This window comes from Sebastes fasciatus, chromosome 11 (genome assembly GCF_043250625.1).
Source record: "Sebastes fasciatus isolate fSebFas1 chromosome 11, fSebFas1.pri, whole genome shotgun sequence".
Classification (NCBI taxonomy): Eukaryota; Metazoa; Chordata; class Actinopteri; order Perciformes; family Sebastidae; genus Sebastes; species Sebastes fasciatus.
In genome coordinates, this window is record NC_133805.1 from 15806211 (window position 1) to 15826995 (window position 20785).

General features: G+C 41.6%; 1 protein-coding gene across 1 annotated transcript in view; it reads left to right on the forward strand.

The window, feature by feature from the left end:
- Positions 1 to 20785, forward strand: part of LOC141777100 (neurocan core protein-like) — a 45339-nt gene that overhangs the window by 13212 nt on the left and 11342 nt on the right. Inside the window, exons 2-13 of the mRNA XM_074651061.1 lie at positions 116 to 195; positions 4358 to 4561; positions 6364 to 6546; positions 7124 to 7298; positions 9248 to 9375; positions 10041 to 10325; positions 10898 to 11041; positions 11188 to 11277; positions 11370 to 11524; positions 11888 to 12050; positions 15000 to 16184; positions 20162 to 20278. Coding sequence (XP_074507162.1) covers positions 123 to 195; positions 4358 to 4561; positions 6364 to 6546; positions 7124 to 7298; positions 9248 to 9375; positions 10041 to 10325; positions 10898 to 11041; positions 11188 to 11277; positions 11370 to 11524; positions 11888 to 12050; positions 15000 to 16184; positions 20162 to 20278 — 2902 coding nt within the window. The 5' untranslated portion in view covers positions 116 to 122. The remainder of the gene's footprint in view (positions 1 to 115; positions 196 to 4357; positions 4562 to 6363; positions 6547 to 7123; positions 7299 to 9247; positions 9376 to 10040; positions 10326 to 10897; positions 11042 to 11187; positions 11278 to 11369; positions 11525 to 11887; positions 12051 to 14999; positions 16185 to 20161; positions 20279 to 20785) is intronic.

The following is a 20785-nucleotide window of genomic DNA, read 5'->3' on the forward strand; positions in this document are numbered from 1 at the left end:
GGACACTGTGTATTAAGTTTTATGCATGTATATAAAACTTTACCTTGAATTTCAACCTCTACTTATGACTGATTCTGGTTTCTCCCCTCTCTCTCTCTCTCCCCCGTCTCTGCAGGTCCAGGATGGCGCTCAGTCTGTGTGCAGCTGGGCGGCAGATCCTCTTTGCTCTGATGCTGCTGCTCTATTTAGGCTCGGGTAAGTCCGTCTCCTTCCTCCACTCGTCGTTTCCTTAAACTGCTGCAACTCCATGTGCTGCAGAAATTAACCAGCAGCTTCTGATGTAAAGAAAGAATAGTAACAAATAATGTCGGCACACAAGTGGGTTCAGTGAAAAGAAAGAGGGAAGGAACAGCTGGACCAGAATACTGAACAAAAAAATCTGTTCCCACATACATTTTTCCAAAGACATGAATACACAAGACAGGTCTGCACTAATTTGAGTGTTGTAAGTGAGAGCTGACATGCTGAGGATGTTTGCAGACATGCTCGGTGGGACTGAGCTGAAACACCTCCAAACCCATTTCTGCAAGTTTAGTCGACCATCTGTTCCATTACAACTATGCATAAAATTCACAATTATGGAACAAAAAGACAAAACATCTCAGAGCCGCAGGTCTCTGGAGGATAGTATCGCAGGTTTGAGGTCCCACATGCAGCCTGCTGACTGCCCGTGGTAAAGATAAGTTCCTCTCCTTAATTACTTTTCCTGCAATTGGCATGCATGATGGTAGCTGGTCAGCCTGGATTTTCATTAGAAAGAGAAACTGCAGTACTCATTTCCAAAATTAAAACAATACCTTACTGGTCATTACGCTTTGAAAGCAGAAAGCTATTATTCCACATTCAATCATGTTATTGTGTGTGTTTGTTGCACAATCCAGCATCCAAATGTAGACAAAATGATCTACCTGCTACTAAAATTAAAATAAACAAGATTGGAATCCACTAATGCTCCCAGATACAAGTACTAGACAACGTTAATATTTCAATCAGGATAGACTTCATTTTGGTGATGGAATATTTTAATTGACATGTGCACGACAGGATGAGAAATGTGAATAGTAATAGGCGATTAGACCCCGTTGTAATATCATATATTTTAAGGGGGTGATGAAGTCGTAAGTAGAATAGGAAACACCCGTATGGAGTGTAGACACTGGTGATGATGAGATGAAGTGAATGCCTAAGATCTTGATGTGATAAAGACTAGACTTCTGATGAGCACTGTATGATGACTGGAGGTGAAAGGGGTGGAGGAGGGCGCGATGATTTCACCTAAAATGAAGGCTGACAGCAACAGAGAGGAGAACAGATTTAGAGTTTGACAGCAGCGACATGATCGTGGCAAGATCTAGTTGGTTTCACTCATGCGCAATTAATGTTTTGATATTGGAATGTTTTTCACGGTGGAACAGTAAATTAATCGTCTCTTTATACATCCATCAAAGACAACGTGCTCATCTGACATCCCAGTCACGTCAATAAAAAAAGTGGTTTGATCTAGTTTAACCCTATTTCTTGCTCCAAAGGGGAGAATGACAGAAAAAGTTTGAGAACCACTGATTTAACTAAAAAGAGAGAACACCCATAATCAGCTGATTAAGAAGTGGGAGGAGAGAGAGAGAGAGAATTGTGAATGAATGAAGAAGTCTTCCTGATTGAACCTACGCTGAGCTTCATGTTGTAAAAGCTGTTAAAACATTTATGTTCTGGATTACTTCACTTTTGGGTCAGTAAATTCCAAGTTCATAAACACTGAGTTGCCCTCAAGCAGTGAACAAAGTAGCACAATATACCAAACTGGGACATCTGGAGTTTACTGTATGAAGTTGGGATGATGGACAGTTGGCAAACAGCGTACCAGATAAATACTGTACGGCATATCCATCTTCTCTGTAATGTCCTGTGGTTCACAACATGTCCATCCTGCTAACAAGAACAAATGGAGTTTAAAGCTGTTTGCTTTCGATTTAAACATTGTTTTGAGCTCTAAGCGATGGTATCGCCATTCTGTAGCAGATGCACATTGCTAGAAAATATCTGGTAGATAAATGGTCACATGATATTTCTTGATTTTATGAGTTGATAAGAATCACCTGAATGTGCCAGTAAACCTTAAACTGCTGCACGGTGGATTGTGGGATACAAAATGCTGCAAGAGATAGAGTACACCAGTTGTGTTCGGCTGCATTTCTTGCATTTGGAGGAGCCTCTGAAATGGGATCATACTATCAGCCTGATGATATGTATTATTTCTTAAAGGAGTTGATCCACATTTTGGGAAAAATGTTTGTGCTTTCTTGCTGCGAATTAGATGAGAACATTGATACCACTCTCTACAATGTCTGTACGGTAAATATGAAATAAGGAAGCCTGTGAGAAGCAGTTGAAAGCTCCAGAAAAAGCTAGTAAGAAGCCCTTTTAAGGAAATTGTTTCCAAGGTCAAAAATGAAAAAATTCATGCTCAGTATTTTAAATATATAACAGTATATCATTTGTTGCTGCGGTAGTATTTGTTAGTATGTCCTAATTATTATAGGCAAGAAATTATCAAATTCAATTAGCCAGCACAATCAATTCAGTTTAAGAAACACTGATATCGGCCTGAAAGCCTCCTTGTAGTTTACCTTGTTGGACATCTTATTGGACTCTAGAAGTGACACTGACAGGAATAAGAGATGGCATCTGTTAATGATAGAGAGTGTCCTTTCATGTCACTTCCAGCTCTCTCTTCCTCTTTTCAGGGTGTTATTCTTTTGTCCCATCTGTCACCACCATGCTACAGGGTGCTCTTGTCATCCAAAGTCTCTCAGTTTCCTCCATTCAGTTTCTTAGACTCCTTCTTTTCCTCCATATTCATCTCTGGTTTCCCCTCTCTTTTACTCTTCATCCATCTCTTTCTCATTCCTGATCTCAGTCTTGTTCTGGCTCTCTTTTCCCTTGTATTTGTGATTCTGTGATTACATCTGATTTTGGGGGAAGGCAGCGGAGGCGTTCTCAAGCTCAGAGAGATGCTCTCAGGGGGTTCAGCTTGTGAAAGCCGTCCAATCTAAATGCAGATGGAAATATCTTTCGGGGATTCAATTCCACCGTGTGTAATATTCCAAATAAGGCTTTGGTTTAGTTTTTTTTTTACCCAGGTTCTCTTGTTACGCTCATATTAGTTTTCTACACATTTGGTGCATTTGACTAATGGTGAATATTTGAATGAAGAGGACCAGAAAAGAAAACAAATGCAAAAATCCTTGAGCAAATTTGCTTTAAGCTCATAAAAGCTTTGTAATTATGTCTTCTGCCTAATGTTGCCAGAAACCGTCGCGCCTCACAGTCCAAGTTACTTCTTGATTTTGTGAGCAGAAACAGCTCATGAACTTACTATTATTGAGTATATTGTATTTAGTTTTTGAAAATTGTTTTTGAAAATAAATGAAAATGAACAACAACAAAGAAATTTAACTCAAGGTCCTTTAACTAGATGTTTCTAGAGATATCAACCGCATCTCATCTTCATTAGCGGATGGAGTATGCTCAGTTGTTATGGCGATAGCTCAGTCCTTAAAATTACATTTAACTTTTATGGTTAGAAGTTTAAGTTTTTAAGAAAAAATCTATTTCGGCCGTCTATAAAATGAAATATTCTTGGTCTGTTAGGTGCACAGAGGATGAAGCCACAAAGAGGCAGGAATTGGTTGGTTAACAAAGAATGTCTGCACAGGTGATCCTGTTGTCATGGTTACATTGAACCTGTATGTCATGGCAACCAGATAGAGTGAGTTGCAGATATCAATCTGCAGAACCATGAACCTAACTCTCACAGGAACATTGGCTTTATATTGATGCTTTTCTTGCATGAACTAACTGCAAATTAATTAGTTTGAGTGACAGTTGGAGTCATTTATGTGAACAGAGAGAGAAAACATATGTTAGAGATAAAAAGGACATAATTAAGTTGGAGCCTGTGAGCCACTGTCGTCACTAAGATGTGTGTGTATAACTGTGTGTGAGTGGCTGGTATCCTTATAATGGGTCAGCGTTTTGTTCCTTTGCTGGAATGATAAAACCCGTTCCTTGTGAAAACATGAGTGTGAAATTGCTAATGAATCCCAGAGGTCTTGTTACTGTAGCAGACACCTTGGTTAGAAGCTACAGTACAGCCTACACTTTCTATATATCTCCTCTACTGCTTAGTGTAGAATACTTTACTCTATAATCAAACAGCAATCTTATTCATATCTGTCAAAAAGCAGACATATGCATTATATTGTCCATTGTTTTCTACCCTTGTAAGCAATATGTCCTCCAACATATTTAATTGCAATAACTAATTATGTTCTGTCCTCTTGTTCGTCCTCTCCAGGTGCAGCCTCCTCCATAGTGAACATGCGTAGGATCACACATCCCGCAGTACAACAAACGCTGGCAGGCAAAGCCGTCCTCCCGTGTGTCTTCACCCTCCAGAACAGCTCCTCCAGCCAGCCTCCCCACCTCCTGTGGACTCGCATCAGGGTACCAGCAGAAGGAGAGGGCGCTCCTCTGGAGCAGATTGTGCTTTCTGCTAAAGGTAAAACAAAGACATGATGATCTGTTTTAGCTGTTGATTAAGACCTACATTACTTTACTTTACTCATTCAGATAATATTTCTACAAGTGCTTAGAGAGTACACTTAAAGGTGCTCTAATCAATATTTATATATTACTAGTGAAATGTCATAGTCAAACGACTGTGTGTATGTTCACAGACAATTATCACCCAACTCTGCAGCTCTGCTCAGCTTGAGGTATTTAATCTGAAGGCCTCACAAGTAAAACAATGACTAAGAACCTAACAAGCTGACAATAGCAGCTCCTGGAATTAAAATGAGATAAATCCTCTTACTAGAGGTTTTCCACTGTACTTGTAAACGCTCCAAACCTCCCAGAGTGGAGTTTTTTTAGCAAAGTCAAGGCTAGGCACCGATTGAATTCATCTATGTAGTGCCCCTTCAACGTTTTGGTGCCTTTCAGTTCATTGTTTTGGTTTTACAGCCTGTAGCTTTTTCTTTTGGTTCAGTCTCACTGCTCTCATCAACCTGGTTTTCAGCAGGCAGCTGTTTTCAGTGAAAAAGCTCTAAAATATTGCAGTTGGAATTTGGAGTTAGTGAGTAGTTCATTACTTTAAACTGAACTACTGAAACTAAATGAAATTACTAGGGTTGTCAATCGATTAAAAATATTTAATCGTGATTAATCGTATGATTGTCCATAGTTAATTGTGATTCATTGAAAATGAATCACACATTTTATCTGTTCAAAATGTACCTTAAAGAAGATTTGTCAAGTATTTAATAATCTTATCAACATAGGAGTGGGCAAATATGCTGCTTTATGGAAATGTATGTATATATTTATTATTTGAAATCAATTAATAACACAAAACAATGACAAATATTGTCCAGAAACCCTCACAGGTACTGCATTTAGTATAAAAAATATATGCTCAAATCATAACATGGCAAACTCAAGCCAAACAGGCATCATCAGCTGTCAGTGTGCATGGTGCTGACTTGACTATGACTTGACCAAAACTGCATGTGATTATCATAAAGTGGGCATGTCTGTAAAGGGGAAACTCGTGGGTACCCATAGAACCCATTTACAGTCACATATCTTGAGGTCAGAGGTCAAGGAGATCCCTTTGAAAATGGCCATGCCCGTTTTTCCTCGCCAAAATTTAGCATAAGTTGGAGCATCATTTAGCCTCCTTTATGACAAGCTAATATGACATGGTTGAATTGGATTCCTTATGTTTTTCTATTTTCATATGATGTCAGTATCTTCACTAGCTTTAAAACGCAGCCCGCTATAACCTAAAAATTTCAAGTTGTGAAGAAATTAGTGACGTTAATATGAATTTGCATTAACGCGTTATCACGTCAACATTGGAAAATTTTAAAGTGACTAAATAAGCAACACTTAAATGTAAAGTTAGAAATGAAAACCTATTTTAACTCTCAAAAACTGAGCTAATCTGCTTCGTCAGGACTGTGTGGGTGTGGTTTGATCACATTTGATTGATAGTGGCCTGAAACACCAAGCAAACAACTGTCTGCGTGATTCAAGTGTTGCTAAATCCTGATTGGTCCACAGAAGCATGTGACATCACGTTGCTCCGATTGAGCCCCGCCTACTTCCAAACAGTGGGAAAAGTAAAGACAAAAACACAAACACAAAAGTGGTTCGTGGGAAATAACCTGAACTGTGTTTGGCAGGCGATTAACTCAATCTATGTATCTAGGGGCCCTTATAAGTTTATGTTTTATCTCTCAAATCTGCAGGATGCCAATAGTCACTTATAATGAAGAAACCTCTCTTTCTGTGCCAAAGGTGACGTAATCAAGGTGAATAAGGCTTTCAGTGGCCGCATCATGCTGCCAGGATACAGTGCCAATCCTCTGAATGCTACCATGGAGATCTCCAGTCTCCGTACCAACGACTCAGGCACTTACCACTGTCAGGTTGTCATGGGTAACGACTATGAGAGAGACACTGTGCCCCTGGTGGTCTCCGGTAAGTGCAACAGCCACTGACTGGAGATTTCATTGTGAGAAAAGTTTAGTAGCACAACTCCCTAAAGCAAGCATTTAAACCATAAAAGAAACGCTACTGGCGGACTGAGCAGCATTAACACAAAAAGGCTTTAAAATTCTTCTTCTAACTTAATTGATTTTTGTGTTTTATTGCACTCCAGGCTTGTTGTGATAATGTCAGATAGATAATGGCAGCACTGCCAACCCTTTTTAGCTTTTTTATTTAATTAAACATAATAACATTGATTCACCATATCAATATCATAATGACTGACTTAATTACTTACTGCTCTCTGTGTCTGTGTTGTTTTTGCTATCTAGTTTTCCACTTGAGCGATTGTGGAATTCTTTTAATTACAGAGTTTGGACTGAATTTTTTTGTGCGCCCATGTGTGAAATTTCATCTGAAACTCCCTTAATGTTCGATTGATCTGTTTGTGGCCATAATAACATGTTTATTGATTACCTCCCACTGATTTATTAACTTTAAACTTGGCTGTGTTGGTGCATCTCTCAAATAAATGCACAAACATCTCACCACTCGTCCCTGTGTGTAGGTGTGGTGTTTCACTACCAGGCTCCCAGCACCCGATACGCCCTCTCATTTACCGACGCCCAGCGAGCCTGCCAGGAAAACTCGGCTCAGATGGCCACGCCGGCCCAGCTGTGGGCAGCGTACTATGACGGCTTCGCCGGCTGTGCAGCCGGCTGGTTGGATGATCAGACTGTCCGGTGAGGAGACGTTCAATAACTTCCTTCTGCTTGTCACACCCTTGTAGTGTTGCTCTACTAGTTGCTGTGAGTCCGCAGTGCTGCTTCTAACAATTATATTTATTATTGATTATTCTGCAGATTATTCTCTCAATTAATTGATTAGTCCAGGTTTTCATATTCAAAATGCTTGTTTTGCTGGATCCCCAGTCCAAAACCCAAAGATATATGATTTGCTATCATAGAAGACAAAGAAAGTCAACTGATTTTCACATTTGGAAAGCTGGAACCTGTGACTTTTAAGCATTTCTGCTTGAAGAAACAGTGTGTAGCATTTAGGGGGATCTATTAGCAGAAAGCGAATAAACTATTACTTAAAAAAAAATACTTAGGTGATTTATCGATTACCAAAATTGTCAAATCAATTCAATCTGTTTTGAAGACTATTGGCAGAAAATGTAATTTTAGGTTTTTCCTTCCTAACCACTATTCCACTTTCCTGTTGTTTTTTCCACACAAAGAGTCCGGGTGCAGTATGTCAGAATCGTAGCCTTCTTTCCAAAATAATTCCACGTTGCTTAGAATTTATTGCAAAATACACTTAATATGAAAACAAAATCCAGACAGTTATTTCAGTGTCCAGTTGAACTGTTGGAGATTCCCTTTATCCGCTGAGGCTGAGGGAGGCTGAGGTCAACGATGGTATCGGCTGTAACCCGTCCTCCCCTCACCATGCGTCATGAGCACCAATTTATAGAGTTGCGCCCCCATCACACACTTGTAAACACAAACAGAATGTCAATAAATGCTATTATATAAATAGACTAGGGCTGTCAAATATTAAAATATTTATTTGTATTTAATCGCATGATTGTACATGATTAATCACAATTTTTTATCAGTTCAAAATGTACCTTAAAGAGAGATTTGTCAAGTATTTAATACTCTTATCAACATGGGAGTGGGCAAATATGCTGCTTTATACAAATGTATGTATATATTTATTATTGGAAATCAATTAACAACACAACACAATGACAGATATTGTCCAGAAACCCTCACAGGTACTGCATTTAGCATAAAAAATATGCTCAAATCATAACATGGCAAACTCAAGCAGGCAACAACAGCTGTCAGTGTGCTGACTTGACTATGACTTGCCTCAAACTGCATGTGATTATCATAAAGTGGGCATGTCTGTATAGGGGAGACTCGTGGGTACCCATAGAACCCATTTTCATTCACATATCTTGAGGTCAGAGGTCAAGGGGCCCCTTTGAAAATGGCCATGACAGTTTGTCCTCGCCAAAATTTGGCTCAGGTTTGGAGCGTTATTTAACCTCCTTCCTGACAAGCTCGTATGACATGGTTGATACCAATGGATTCCTTAGGTCTTCTAGTTTCATATGATACCAGTATCTTCACTCTACCTCTAAAACCCGCTACAACCTCCGAAAAATCGTTTGTGTTAACATGTTAAAGAAATTAGTGGCGTTAAAACAAATTTGTGTTAACGCGTTATTATCGAGTTAACTTTGACAGCCCTAAAGTAAACTTAAATGCGGCATTTTTTTTATATGCCTGTTAATTCTCTAATATGACATTTGCTTTGTTTTGTTTACAGTTTGTTCCCTCTCTTCTTGCATCACCTGCTGTCTTAATTAATATTCAGTTCTTCTTTGTTGTCAACTCATCTGCTTCCGATTAATTTTTTTCTTTTCACCGCTGTTGTTTCTTTGCTGCTAATTGTATTTTAATTTATTCTAATCTATTGCCCTTTAAAAGATATTACAAATAAGAATTTATTCTTAACTGACATTTAAAGTCTTAATGAGAATAAACGCTATGATATGTGAGCTGAGATAATGTTCACACAGTAAAATGTCCACAAGACATTGCCACATATTTCCTATGATTAGTAAAACAGAGGTTCATTCCCATTTATGACTCCCTCATGGTTTCCTCCACAGTTATTCTGTCCAGTTGCCAGAGCTTGGTTGCTATGGACACAAGGAGTACTCAGCTGGAGTAAGGAACTATGGGAAGAGGGACCCGAAAGAGCTGTTTGATGTGTACTGTTTTGCAAAAGAACTGGATGGTATATATACACACACACACACACACGAAACACATCAAAATTGCATCACACATCATAGTCTGCTACAATATTAAAGGACGGGCGATATTCTTTTCTTTTTTTAAATCGTACTTTCAATGAATTCAGTGAAAAGACAGAAAAACTATTGCAACAAATGTGTATTAATCCACATCTGTAAGTAGTCCCCAACAAATACACCAGTTACACCTGTTTGAATAACCTTTGCTGACAGTGAGGAATTGAAGAGGTTGGTGAGGTGAGGACATAGGACAGGGAGGCAGATCTTCAACAGGGAAGTGGGGAGGGTGTCGAGGGAGCAGGTTGTGTGTTTGGATGAACTGATGAGTTTAGAGATGAGGGAGGGGGCAGCTGGAGGGCACAGGGAGAGGCAGTGTTGGGGGGGGGAGGGGTAAGGATGTTGAGAAGGATGGAGAGGAGAGGTGCAGGAGTAGGTGCTGCTGGGTCCGGCACATGGACAGTGATTTTTTTTTTGATAGTGGGAATTTGGTCTGCAAAAAACTGAAAGAATGAGTTGTTCAGGTGGAGAGGTAGAGAAGGCATCAGCAAGGGGCTACTGTATTTAACTCAGGTGTCTCCCTGCTAGAGATCTGACAGACATCATCTGCTTCTGTGACAAGTTCCTGTGTCATGTCTCCGTCCTCCAGGGGAAGTGTTTCACTCCTCGGTCCCAGGCAGGCTGTCTCTGTCGTCAGCCTCAGACCGCTGCGTGTCTCTCGGGGGGCAGCTGGCCACAGTGGGGCAGCTTTATCTGGCCTGGAAGGCCGGCCTAGACAGCTGCGCGCCGGGCTGGATGTCTGATGGCAGCGTCCGCTACCCGGTGACCTGGCCTCGCCCGGACTGTGGAGGGAGCCAGCCAGGAATCCGCACCGTCGCACCCAACAGCACTACTGACAACACCACGGCGCTGTATGATGCGTACTGCTACAGAGGTATTTTACCATAAGAGGAAACTATTTTTGTTTATGGAAGAAGAGTTCACTCATCATTGATGGATGAAACAGTACTAAACAAGAATACAGTGAAATTACACTGTAATAATTTTTCATAATTATATGAAATAATGGTTCATATCAATAATAAATTTAAATGTGTGGATAAAGAATTACAACAAAATGTGTTGCTATGTATTGATATTACTGCCATCTCACTCCTAACAGAGGTGTTGATGTTACTGTGGAAGCTTTGAGTGCTATTACAATGACAATAAATGTCATTGTCACTGTTGTAGCTATGGCAACAACAATTTCTTATCCACGTTATCTATCCCACCGTCAAGTATCTGTGAAACTGCTGGATTGACAGCAGCAGTTGGAGAGAGAGAGAGAGAGAAAAAGAGAAGAGGATGTGTTGAAGTTAAATATCAAGTTGCTCAGCGTGTGTTCTCTGTGTTGACTGATATTGGCCAATTTCTGCAAAATTAAAACACAACAAAGCTTTTAGACAAACTGCATAAAATCCTTCAGCGACAGCCATGTGAACATCTCTTCAACTTGTTTCTCAGGTAAAGTGAAGGATTCAGGGTCCATGTCTCAGATCTACACCTCCCTGTGGAAGCCCTGGAGCTACCTCACAGGCTCAGGTGATGCTGACTCCGCAGGGACAGGAAGTCCCGACATGACTACACAGCAAACCACCACTACCAGAGGTTTGACATTTGGCTACTGTTAGCAGATCTGTAGCAGCATGAACCAGCTGATTAATCAGAGGATCAACCATCCTACTGTAAACACAAATACAGCAAGATTGAACTTACAATAGATATGTTTTTTTTTTGCAAACACATCCTTGCAGGGTCCTCAGATGGCAGTGATGTTTCACCTTCAAACTGGACAGGATTGGTTGACCTAGAAGAGGAGGCCTCCCTTCACCGCATTGATGCTTGTAAGGCTGATTTCTAATATTGAAATAATTATATGTATTGATCACAAAAGAATGTGGATCTGTGATAATAATCCACCTGATTGTGTTCTCAGCCTCAGACCCCTGGTCCGAGTCTTCAGGGTCTTTTGTGACCCTCCAGCTAATCCCAGGACAGAGCCTCTTCGACTGGGGAGAGACACTGGAGCCTGGCCCCGACTCAGAGGAGTTTCTCCGACCGCCGGTCCACCCCACTCCCGCTGACAAGAAGGTCGGTTTGGGTAACTTTTTAAGAACAAAAAGTAAAAATTCACTGATTTAAGCTTCTTAAATGTGAATATTTTCTGATTTCTTTACACCTCTATGACAGTAAACTGAATATCTTTGAGTTGTGGACAAAACAAGACATTTGAGGACGTCATCTTGGGCTTTGGGAAACACTGATCAACATTTTTCCCCATTTTCTGACATTTTATAGACCAACAACTAATCGATTAATCGAGAAAACACTCGACACAAAATAATTGTTAGTTGCAGCTCTAGTCCTGGTTTAAGCTTTTATTTTGAGATTAAAAAGACATAAAGCAACATCACTGAACCAGCTAAGTTCCTGTGCATCCACTTGTTATTTTAGGTGATCTCAAAGATCGTCAAGTCCATCTGGAAACCTTGGAACTACCTGGCGGGAACTGGAGATGAGGAAGGGACCCAAGCACCAAGTGGACAGGCAGGGGAAGAGGAGACGGCCACGAAAAAGACAGATGAGACGTCAAATCCATCCAGTGCAGCATCACCACGTAAGTGGATTTATATTTTTTCTGATGCAGTCATTCCCAAAGGACCCACAGGTGGGTCGCAGGAGATTTAGGGTCGCCAAATAAGCAGAATCAAATGTTCTCTTGGAAATGTCTGGTTTACCGATTCAAGATAATATAAGTTGATGTGGAAATGGCAGTAAAATGGTCAGTAAAACGTTAATTTACGCACAAAGTTGCTCTTCTCATGATTTATAGATAAGTCCTATTGTGAATTGAGTCGCGATGGTTTGTCATTTTTGAAGAGCTCGTCCCTCTGAAAAGAGGATAAGAGGGGAAAAACAGTGAATAGACTTTGGAAACATTTGGAAACTCATGAAGGAGAAAGCAAACAATTTTAAATTGTTTATTTTGCTTTTTGAGATGTTTCTGGTGCTGTCTCACCTACATCCGCAATTAGCTCCTGTGTGTGTCGCATCGTGGAACAACAGTGTCCATCAACAGCTCACTCAAAAATCAAACCAATTCAGTGTGTCGACTGACATCTTTGAGTATACAAAATGTTGTAACTTTTCCAGTGTTTACAATATACAGTACACGTTACTATTAGCACATTATGTAGTGTGAAATAGGGACACAGACACAGGATTTGAGTTATAAAGCAACCAGAAGGCTTGATGGCAGTGTATGTTTATGAGCACGTACAGGATCTTGCTGTCGAGGCAGTAATTGGCTCCGGTCTGTGATGTTGGGGAAAGATCAGTTGGGCAACACAACAGGATGATACATTAATTACAGTACAAAGAAGCCCCAGGAATGAATTCATTAGAGAAACGCAGAATTAATAAGGGGCAACTGGGAGAGCAGAGGCCTTGTGCTGAGGAGAACAGAAGGAGCGTGTCCAGCATCACCACTTTCTTCTGCAAATAGTCTGCTTCAATTAAACACAACAAAGTCAGATGAAAATCAAACGGTAACACAAGCTAGTGGTAAACACTGATATTTATCTATTCAGCTTTATGAGAAAGGTCCTTTGCATATTTGCATAATTGTAGGAATTACTCATACCCAAACGAGCATTTATTAAAAAGTCATCAAACAGGGCTTCAGATGTCGTATTATTGTAATCCCCAACAAGCTCTTGAATTAATTCCACAAAATGTGAAAAGAATTTACACTTCATGTATTTTTAAAAACCTTTTTACCTTTACTTTTTTTAACATTACTGAGCGACAAAGCTTGAAGTTTAAGGAAAGACGGGGTAATGAGTCCTGCAGCATTTTAAAAATCTACTGTGATTTATTTTAAAATGATCATATACTACTACTTACCTACACTGGAGGGGTACAGATGATAACAAAATAAGGATAGGCAAACTTCATAGGTTCTACGTAATTATGGGGTACAGTTGTGTTTTTTCTTTGGGACAAATAGAGATGTAGGGAAAAGAGTATTGTAGGGAACATACAGCTGGCCTATTGCCTATATGTTACAGTGTGTGCTGTAAAGTAGGCCTTGAGGTACAACATTGTAGAAGCCTGAGGATGATGTGGATTGATACTGTTGTTACACAGGGTGATGCTCATTGCTATTATAGAGTACAGTTGTGTTGAGGTTTCTAGAGTAAATACAGCTGAACTGAAAACCAGGGGTGTCCATCCAACAGCCTAGGCAGCTGTAGAAGATGATCGATTTAATTTTGTGTCTCAGTGTAACTTTCATGAACAGTGAGGCATACAAATACTGCAGTCACTGAACAACTTTATTGACAGTAATACCACAATATCAAAATAAAGATATGATATGATGATGGAAAAAGAGTTTCCTGTGTCTCATGGGTCCAGCAGGATTACAGGTCTCTTTATGTGCTGGATGTGGGTGGAAGTGGTTTCCAAATGGCAGGAATCTCCGATCAGTGTTGTTTAAAACTGTGTTACAGAGTCGTTGATTCAATTCTGCGACTGTGAAGGTGTCAGACCTTCACCCGTGTCTGTTTTGTCTCCATTTATTTATTTGTTGCAGTGAACTGTGGCTGTTTTAAATTAACACTTCCACAGAGATCATTTTAATGGAATTGCATTGCTAGGCAACAGCTTGGGTCCATGTTTAGTTCCTGTCAGCTTATGTCATTCACATACACTACAAGAGGAAATAAACAGGGACACATTTGCAATGTTTACGTTTACAACTGTGACTCCATGGTCTATGGTTAAACCTGCTGTAGGAAGAATATTTTTGGCAAAATTAGGCAAAAATTCCATAATAACCTTTTAGCATATTGTAATTCAAGTGTTCTGAGAGAAAACTAGACTTCTGCTCCTCCTCATGGCTCTGTTTTCAGGCTTTAAAAAATCTGACGGGAGACTTTGGCCATCAAAATTGCAGTTTATTAGCTGTAATTACGACTTCGATGTTGACATGAACGGCATTTACAAGTCAGAAACGGTTCATTACAGTAACTCTGATATGACATGAACGCAGCATAACATTGTTTTGAAAGCTCACACTTCACTTTGCTTAGTGCTGTATGTGAGTCCTTTCAAACAAGCACCTTATGCTAATTGGCAAACAATTCAATTCTCACCTGTCTCACTGCCTTTGTTTATCCCTTATATACATTACAGTGTACTCTGGTTATATTTATGCCTGTGACAATAATGTTTAACATACTGTAGAGGGAAATGTTCAGATGTTTCCCTTAAAGGTTTTACTTCACTGTGTCCACAGAGGTTTGCTTGCTGACGGTGATCATATTGAAGTGTAGACGTTGCTGGTGCAGTGATAGAGGAAAAACAGCTGACGGACAGCTCAGACAGCTTAGAAGTGTTTGTTTTTTTCTCCCTTGGCAAAGCAGAGAGAATCCATAAGATGATTTTTGCTTTGTTCGTCACTCTTGGCTTTGTCTTCTGCACTTTTTTCTCTGTCTGCAATAATTGCACCCCTGACTTCACTCGTTCTTTTCTTTTTTTGTTGGTTTTGTGCCCTCTGCAGGTTTGTTCTCTTGGGGAAGTTCATGGTTCACCGGTCCCACGAGGGAAAACTCTACACCAGCCAGTGAAGTATCTCCCACTCGTCTGGCATCTACTGTGGCCGCCTCCAGTACCTCTATGACTACAGAGAGTGCCAAGACTTCAGAGACGCACACGTCCGCCGCCTCCAGCGCTTCACCCGGAATCACCTCATCCAGCGTAGAAACCTGGGTCCGTGTTGAATCGGAGACCACAACCCAGCCGGGTGACAAGAGGGAGGAGACGGTGACGTCCAGAGGCAGCGGTAGAGGAGGCAGAGGAAGGGGGAAGAAGAACAGAGGGGAGGACAGGAGCAGAGGAGAGGATAAGGGGAGAGGAGAGGATAAGGGTAAAGGAGAAGACGAGGGGAGTGGAGAAATCACTGGCGCGGAAGCAAAAGGGGAGATACAAGTTTCACGTCGACCAGTTGGAACAAGCAAACCAAGAGAAAGATCCAGAGAACGATCTAGAGAGAGGGGTCACAGGAAGGGACAGTCCACCACTACCACGACTACCACTACCACTTCTAGTCCTCTGGAGCTCACAGCGATGAACACAACTGGGTCGGAGAGCGTTGATTTATCTACATCTGAATCCCCGTCCACCTCACCAGCAGAAACCCCATCGCCATCGCCATCGCCATCGCCATCAAGCTCACCAGATCCATACAAATCCCTCTCCTTATCTCCATCACTATCGCCAACTGCGTCCCCATCTCCATCCTTTTCTCAACCATCCCCATCTCAATCCCTGTTTGAATCCCAATCTCCCTCCCCATCCCCGTCTCTTCCATCTTCATCCTCCTCGTCTCCATCCACTTCCTCACCTCCATCCAATTCCCAAACCCCATCCGTCTCATCCTCACCATCATCACCTCATTCCTATTCCCCATTTCAAACTGCTGGATCAGGAGACCCAGCTCCATCTACTAACTTGGACAACCATGACAGCTCCACTTACCCCCTGACTTCGCCCCATTGGGTCCCAGTGGAGAAAGCAGTTCTGAACAAATCTCTGGATTATCCTTCATTACTGTCGGCACCCCCAGATGTGGAGGAGCCCACTTGGTCTCACGCTGTGGGGTCAGGGGCCCTGTTACCTGGCAACATGGAGGAGGAGAGTAACAGAGGGGGAGTCAACATCAGCACCATAACTCTCAGCCCAACAGGTTAGCAGTGTATGCCTGTTTTCATATGTTTTGTCATCCTGTTGGTAGGCTTTACTTTATTTGATGTGTGTCCATGTATCATTTTAATTAATTGAAGCACTATTTTGATTTGATAGCCTTAAAAGGTAATTCTGATTTATTACAACGTGGGTCTTATTTTTGGCTGGCTGCTTCTTAACAGTGGGCAACCTCTGGGTCTGAAAAGTGAAGCCAATGCTGAAGTGCCTTAAACTTGCATTCTTTCTAATAGCCAGCAGGGGGCGACTCCTCTGGTTGCAAAAAGAAGTCTGATTGTATAGAAATGACCGTACTTCTCACTTGATTTATTACCTCAGTAAACATTGTAAACATGAGTTTATGGTCTCAATCGCTAGTTTCAAGTCTTCTTCAATACAGCATGATGTTCATTTAGTAAATTATGGTCCCATTTAGAGTCAAATAGACCATAAAGCAGGTAATTCTTTAGGGCGTGGCTACCTTGTGATTGACAGGTCGCTACCACGGCGTTGTCTGGTCTGGGAGTTGTCCGTGTTTTCGTCTTACAACTTTAACCCTTTCACAGTGTGTTTTCAGTTAAAAAAAAGTTAATTCTAACATTTTGGTCGCCTAAAAATGCCTTAGTCAGTTTTCCGTTGTACTTAGCTCCACCCTCTCGTGTCACTTCTGGTTGCTAAAAACCAAGATGGTGACGGCCAAAATGCTGAACTCAAGGCTTCAAAACAGCAGTCCACAAACCAATGGGTGATATCACAGTCACTACGTTCACTTCTTATACACAGTTTATGCTTTTTTAGACCTAGATGACATGATCAATACCACTGTCATGTCTGTCCATTAAATTTGTAGCTGGAGCTAGTAGATGGTTAGCTTAGCTTAGCATAAAGACTGGAAACAGGGGTAAACAGCTAGCCTGGCTCTGTCTGAAGGTAACAAAATCTGCCTACTAGCACCACTAAAGCTCACAAATTAGCAGACTTTATCACAAAACCTAAGTGTAAAAAGAAGAATTTATCTATTTACGAGGGTTTGTGTGCCGGACTATTTCTTGGCTGAGAGCAGCTACCAGGAATCGAGCTGAGGCCCCACGAAGTTATCGCTGCTGGCCGAGAAATAGTTCGGCATATAACCCCTCTAAGGCTTTTGAGTTGTTTAAAAGCATCTATGATGAATCTGTGCAGAGAAACAGAAAGTAATGTTACAATTACTTCTGCTGTTGAGTAATTCAAGTAGCCTGCCCGACACTAGTCTGTTTGTAGCCTCAGTCTAAGTCTGATCATCTGACTGTTTGTATTTCTTGCGCGGTTGCGACAATGTGTCTGCATGTCTCAGGAATTACTTTGACAGGTACACTGTTATCATAACCGACAGGAAATGAAGACAGATGAAAATAAAACCCATGTTGTAAATAAATAGAAGTATTCTTTAAGATGCCTTTTCATTTCCTCCCCTGACCTCGCCGCTGGCATATTTATTAAAAAAACTCAGTGTGTATTCCCTTGGCTACACACCTTTTATTCCCAGAAGCAGAGACCATATTCCCGCCACCACACAATCTGTTGATTAAGTCTGCAGCACGGTAAACAGTATCTCTCAGTGAAGCTCCTGGCTGGCCACCTGGTTTACTTATTTTTCGCTTGATAATGAGAGCTCATACAGGGAACATCCTATCACCCGGCATTTGAAAGCCCCGTGGGCATCATGCTATCGCACATTTCTATGGTGATTTATTTTGCTTCCTTTGAAAGCGGCTCATGTCTGCGGCAGGCATGGCTGAGCTGCCTGCTCGGGGTGTGGGTAGTCTGCGGGTGGAAAACAGCTGTACATTGTATCGACAAGCCGAGAGCAACCATCTGGGCTTCTGGTGTACAGTATAAGGGTTGATTGATTGACTGACACCCTGGAGTCATGCAGGCAGAAGGCCATAAACACACAAACACACAGGGATATCTTTACTACACAAGCAGAAGAAGTGGATGGAGGCTCTCACAGGATTTTCAACCAGAATAATGGCTTACATCTCTCTCTCTCTCTCTCTCTCTCTCTCATTCTCTCTCATGTACACACTCTCGCTCGAGTTCAGTCCCTTGCGGTTTGGTTTCATGGTGGTGGTCAGTGTTTTCTTTCCTGACTGGATCACGGAGCACTTCATCAGTCAGTTCAATCAATGAGAGAGGAAAGAAAAAAGAGAGGCCTCAGGTTACATTCAAGGACCTTCAGTAGTAAATCACATTGTTCTCAAACACAAACACACACATGCTGACACATGAGGATTCAACACACAATCCGTGGTCTGATCTTTTTAAAAAGATTTTTTTATCACACCATCTTTCTGAAACATTTCTATTGCAGATGGTTGCTTAGTTTCCACTTTCCTCTTTGTGCTCTTCAGCCTTCACACAAATGCCAACGCCACCTGTGAGGTCTAAAGCGCTTATCCGAAAATCATATTTCCAAAGTAAACCATATTTCCACCGTGTCCGTGGCTGTTATTACTCGAAGCAAAGGCTGTGTGGATTAATACTTTGAAGTATCCCAGTGTTGCATCTGCTATGTATTATCCCCTCACTGTCCTATTTCTGTAAACTTATTAGTTGGATTTTGCTGTTGCCAGCTTATTGTTGTTGTTTGTGCCGGTGGTGTCGACCGCTGTGCAGAGCGAGGGACAGTCCACTCTGTCAGCTCCTTCTACAGGCTTCTATTGATTTTTCTGCACCACTCGCTTTAATGAACGGCCAATCGCACAAGGTTTATCTTTCATACACACATCGACACACACACACGCTGTAGTAAATCTGCTTGTCATAACAGTTGGTATTTGTCAAGGCGTGCCATGACCTTGACTGATCCAGAGGGTGCAAGTGCACTTCGGCCTGGACTGGTGTACATTAAATGAAATGCATGGCTGGTTTTAGCACCTGACTTCAGCAGAATTCGAACCACAAGCGGAGGATCAGCTTGCAAAACTTAACATAAATCTATGGACGCTATTGAGAGATTTCTCGCTCTTGTGAATGAAAACCCTCAATCTTTGATTTTTTGATTTTTTGATCCTTGAACATTTATTTTGCCCAACACTGCAGCTGGCATCATGATAATTCAGAGGATGAGAGCTTGAGATGTCTGCCTCTGGGTGGTTATTGGACAGGATCGGCCTCAAGGCTAATCATTGGCAGATTTTCGCTCATCGCACCGTGTAAACACAACACAGAAACCTACACACACAGACACTGTCAACCTCACACACCACCCCCTCCTAAGCAGTCCTCGGTGTCAGAGAGAGCTGCCAGAACAAAGACTCCCACAGCCGAGCTTTTGCGGCCAGGACGAACGAGTGGTGGTTTTCAAAGACCTTAAGTTGCTATAATGAGCGGCTCAGGGGAGAAACACGTGGTGGTGTGTCAATTGATATGGAAATTTGTAATTGTGGAAGGAGACCACACACGCACACATTTAGGGGGTGAATAGCGAGGCCGAGGCGCTCAGCGGTAGGTCTGCTCATTTCTGTTGAGGATGGCTAATGTCTGAAGTTCTCACGCTGCCCACTATGCTCGGCGGAGTGAGCAAAGGCCTCGCTTTCCATATGGTAACCATGACAACTATGGCTGTGAGTGGATGGCGAGGTTGAGGCTCTCTGGCTTCTGATCCCTTTGAAAAGAGACCGAGTGTGAAATGGATATGCGTGTGTTTTAACCGCTGGTTTTGGCTGAGCTGCAATGATGGAAAATTAGGGTGGCATGTTTGCATGAGTCATGCTTTTATTTTATTTATATTCAAAATCCTAGCAGTGGTGAGGGAAATTGTGTTTAAGCCATCTAACTTTCGAGGATCACCGTGGAAATAAATATTATAAGCCGATGAGCTTAAATAAATCACATTTACAAACAGGAAAGCATTCTCCTTTACAGTATCACTAATTAACTCCTTTATTTTTAATCCCAAAATTCCCCCTCCACCCCCAATCCGTCTGTCTCTTGTAGACGAGGTGGAGCCCTGCGTGACAAACCCATGTCTGCACGGAGGAAAGTGCCTTCCGCAGGGAACGGGCTACAGCTGCTACTGCCCACAAGGATACACTGGGGAGAACTGTGAGATCGGTGAGTGATGCTTACACACACACTCACACATCCCACACACGCATGCATGTATCCACACAGTGGCATGATAAGCTCAGCTCTCTCTTAGTACATATTGATGTAAGGCTTTCCAATGGCCTATTGGCAGGTCAATGGTCAGGCTGTCCATCACACTGAGGGAGGAGGTTGATTGGAGGCTGGGGTCAAAGGTTAGGATCAGACCGTCAGAGTAGAGTGATGATATTGGTTCCTCAAGGTCAAACTATTGGTAGCTTTCACCGCCATGGTTTTTCTTAAAAAACAAAGTTCCTGTAGTATAGTAGTGGCATGTAGCACAGAAATAAATGATCTACTAACAGTAGAGCTGAATTGATTTATTGTCCCTGCAAAATACCTCAAGGCTTTGGAAGGAAGTCAAGGCCTTTCTTAGTTTTGTCATTGGCTAAAGAAAATCGTTTAATGGCGGAAATCCCAGATTCGGATCAGCACCAAAAACGAATCAATTGTTCCTCAGCCGGAGGCCTTTAT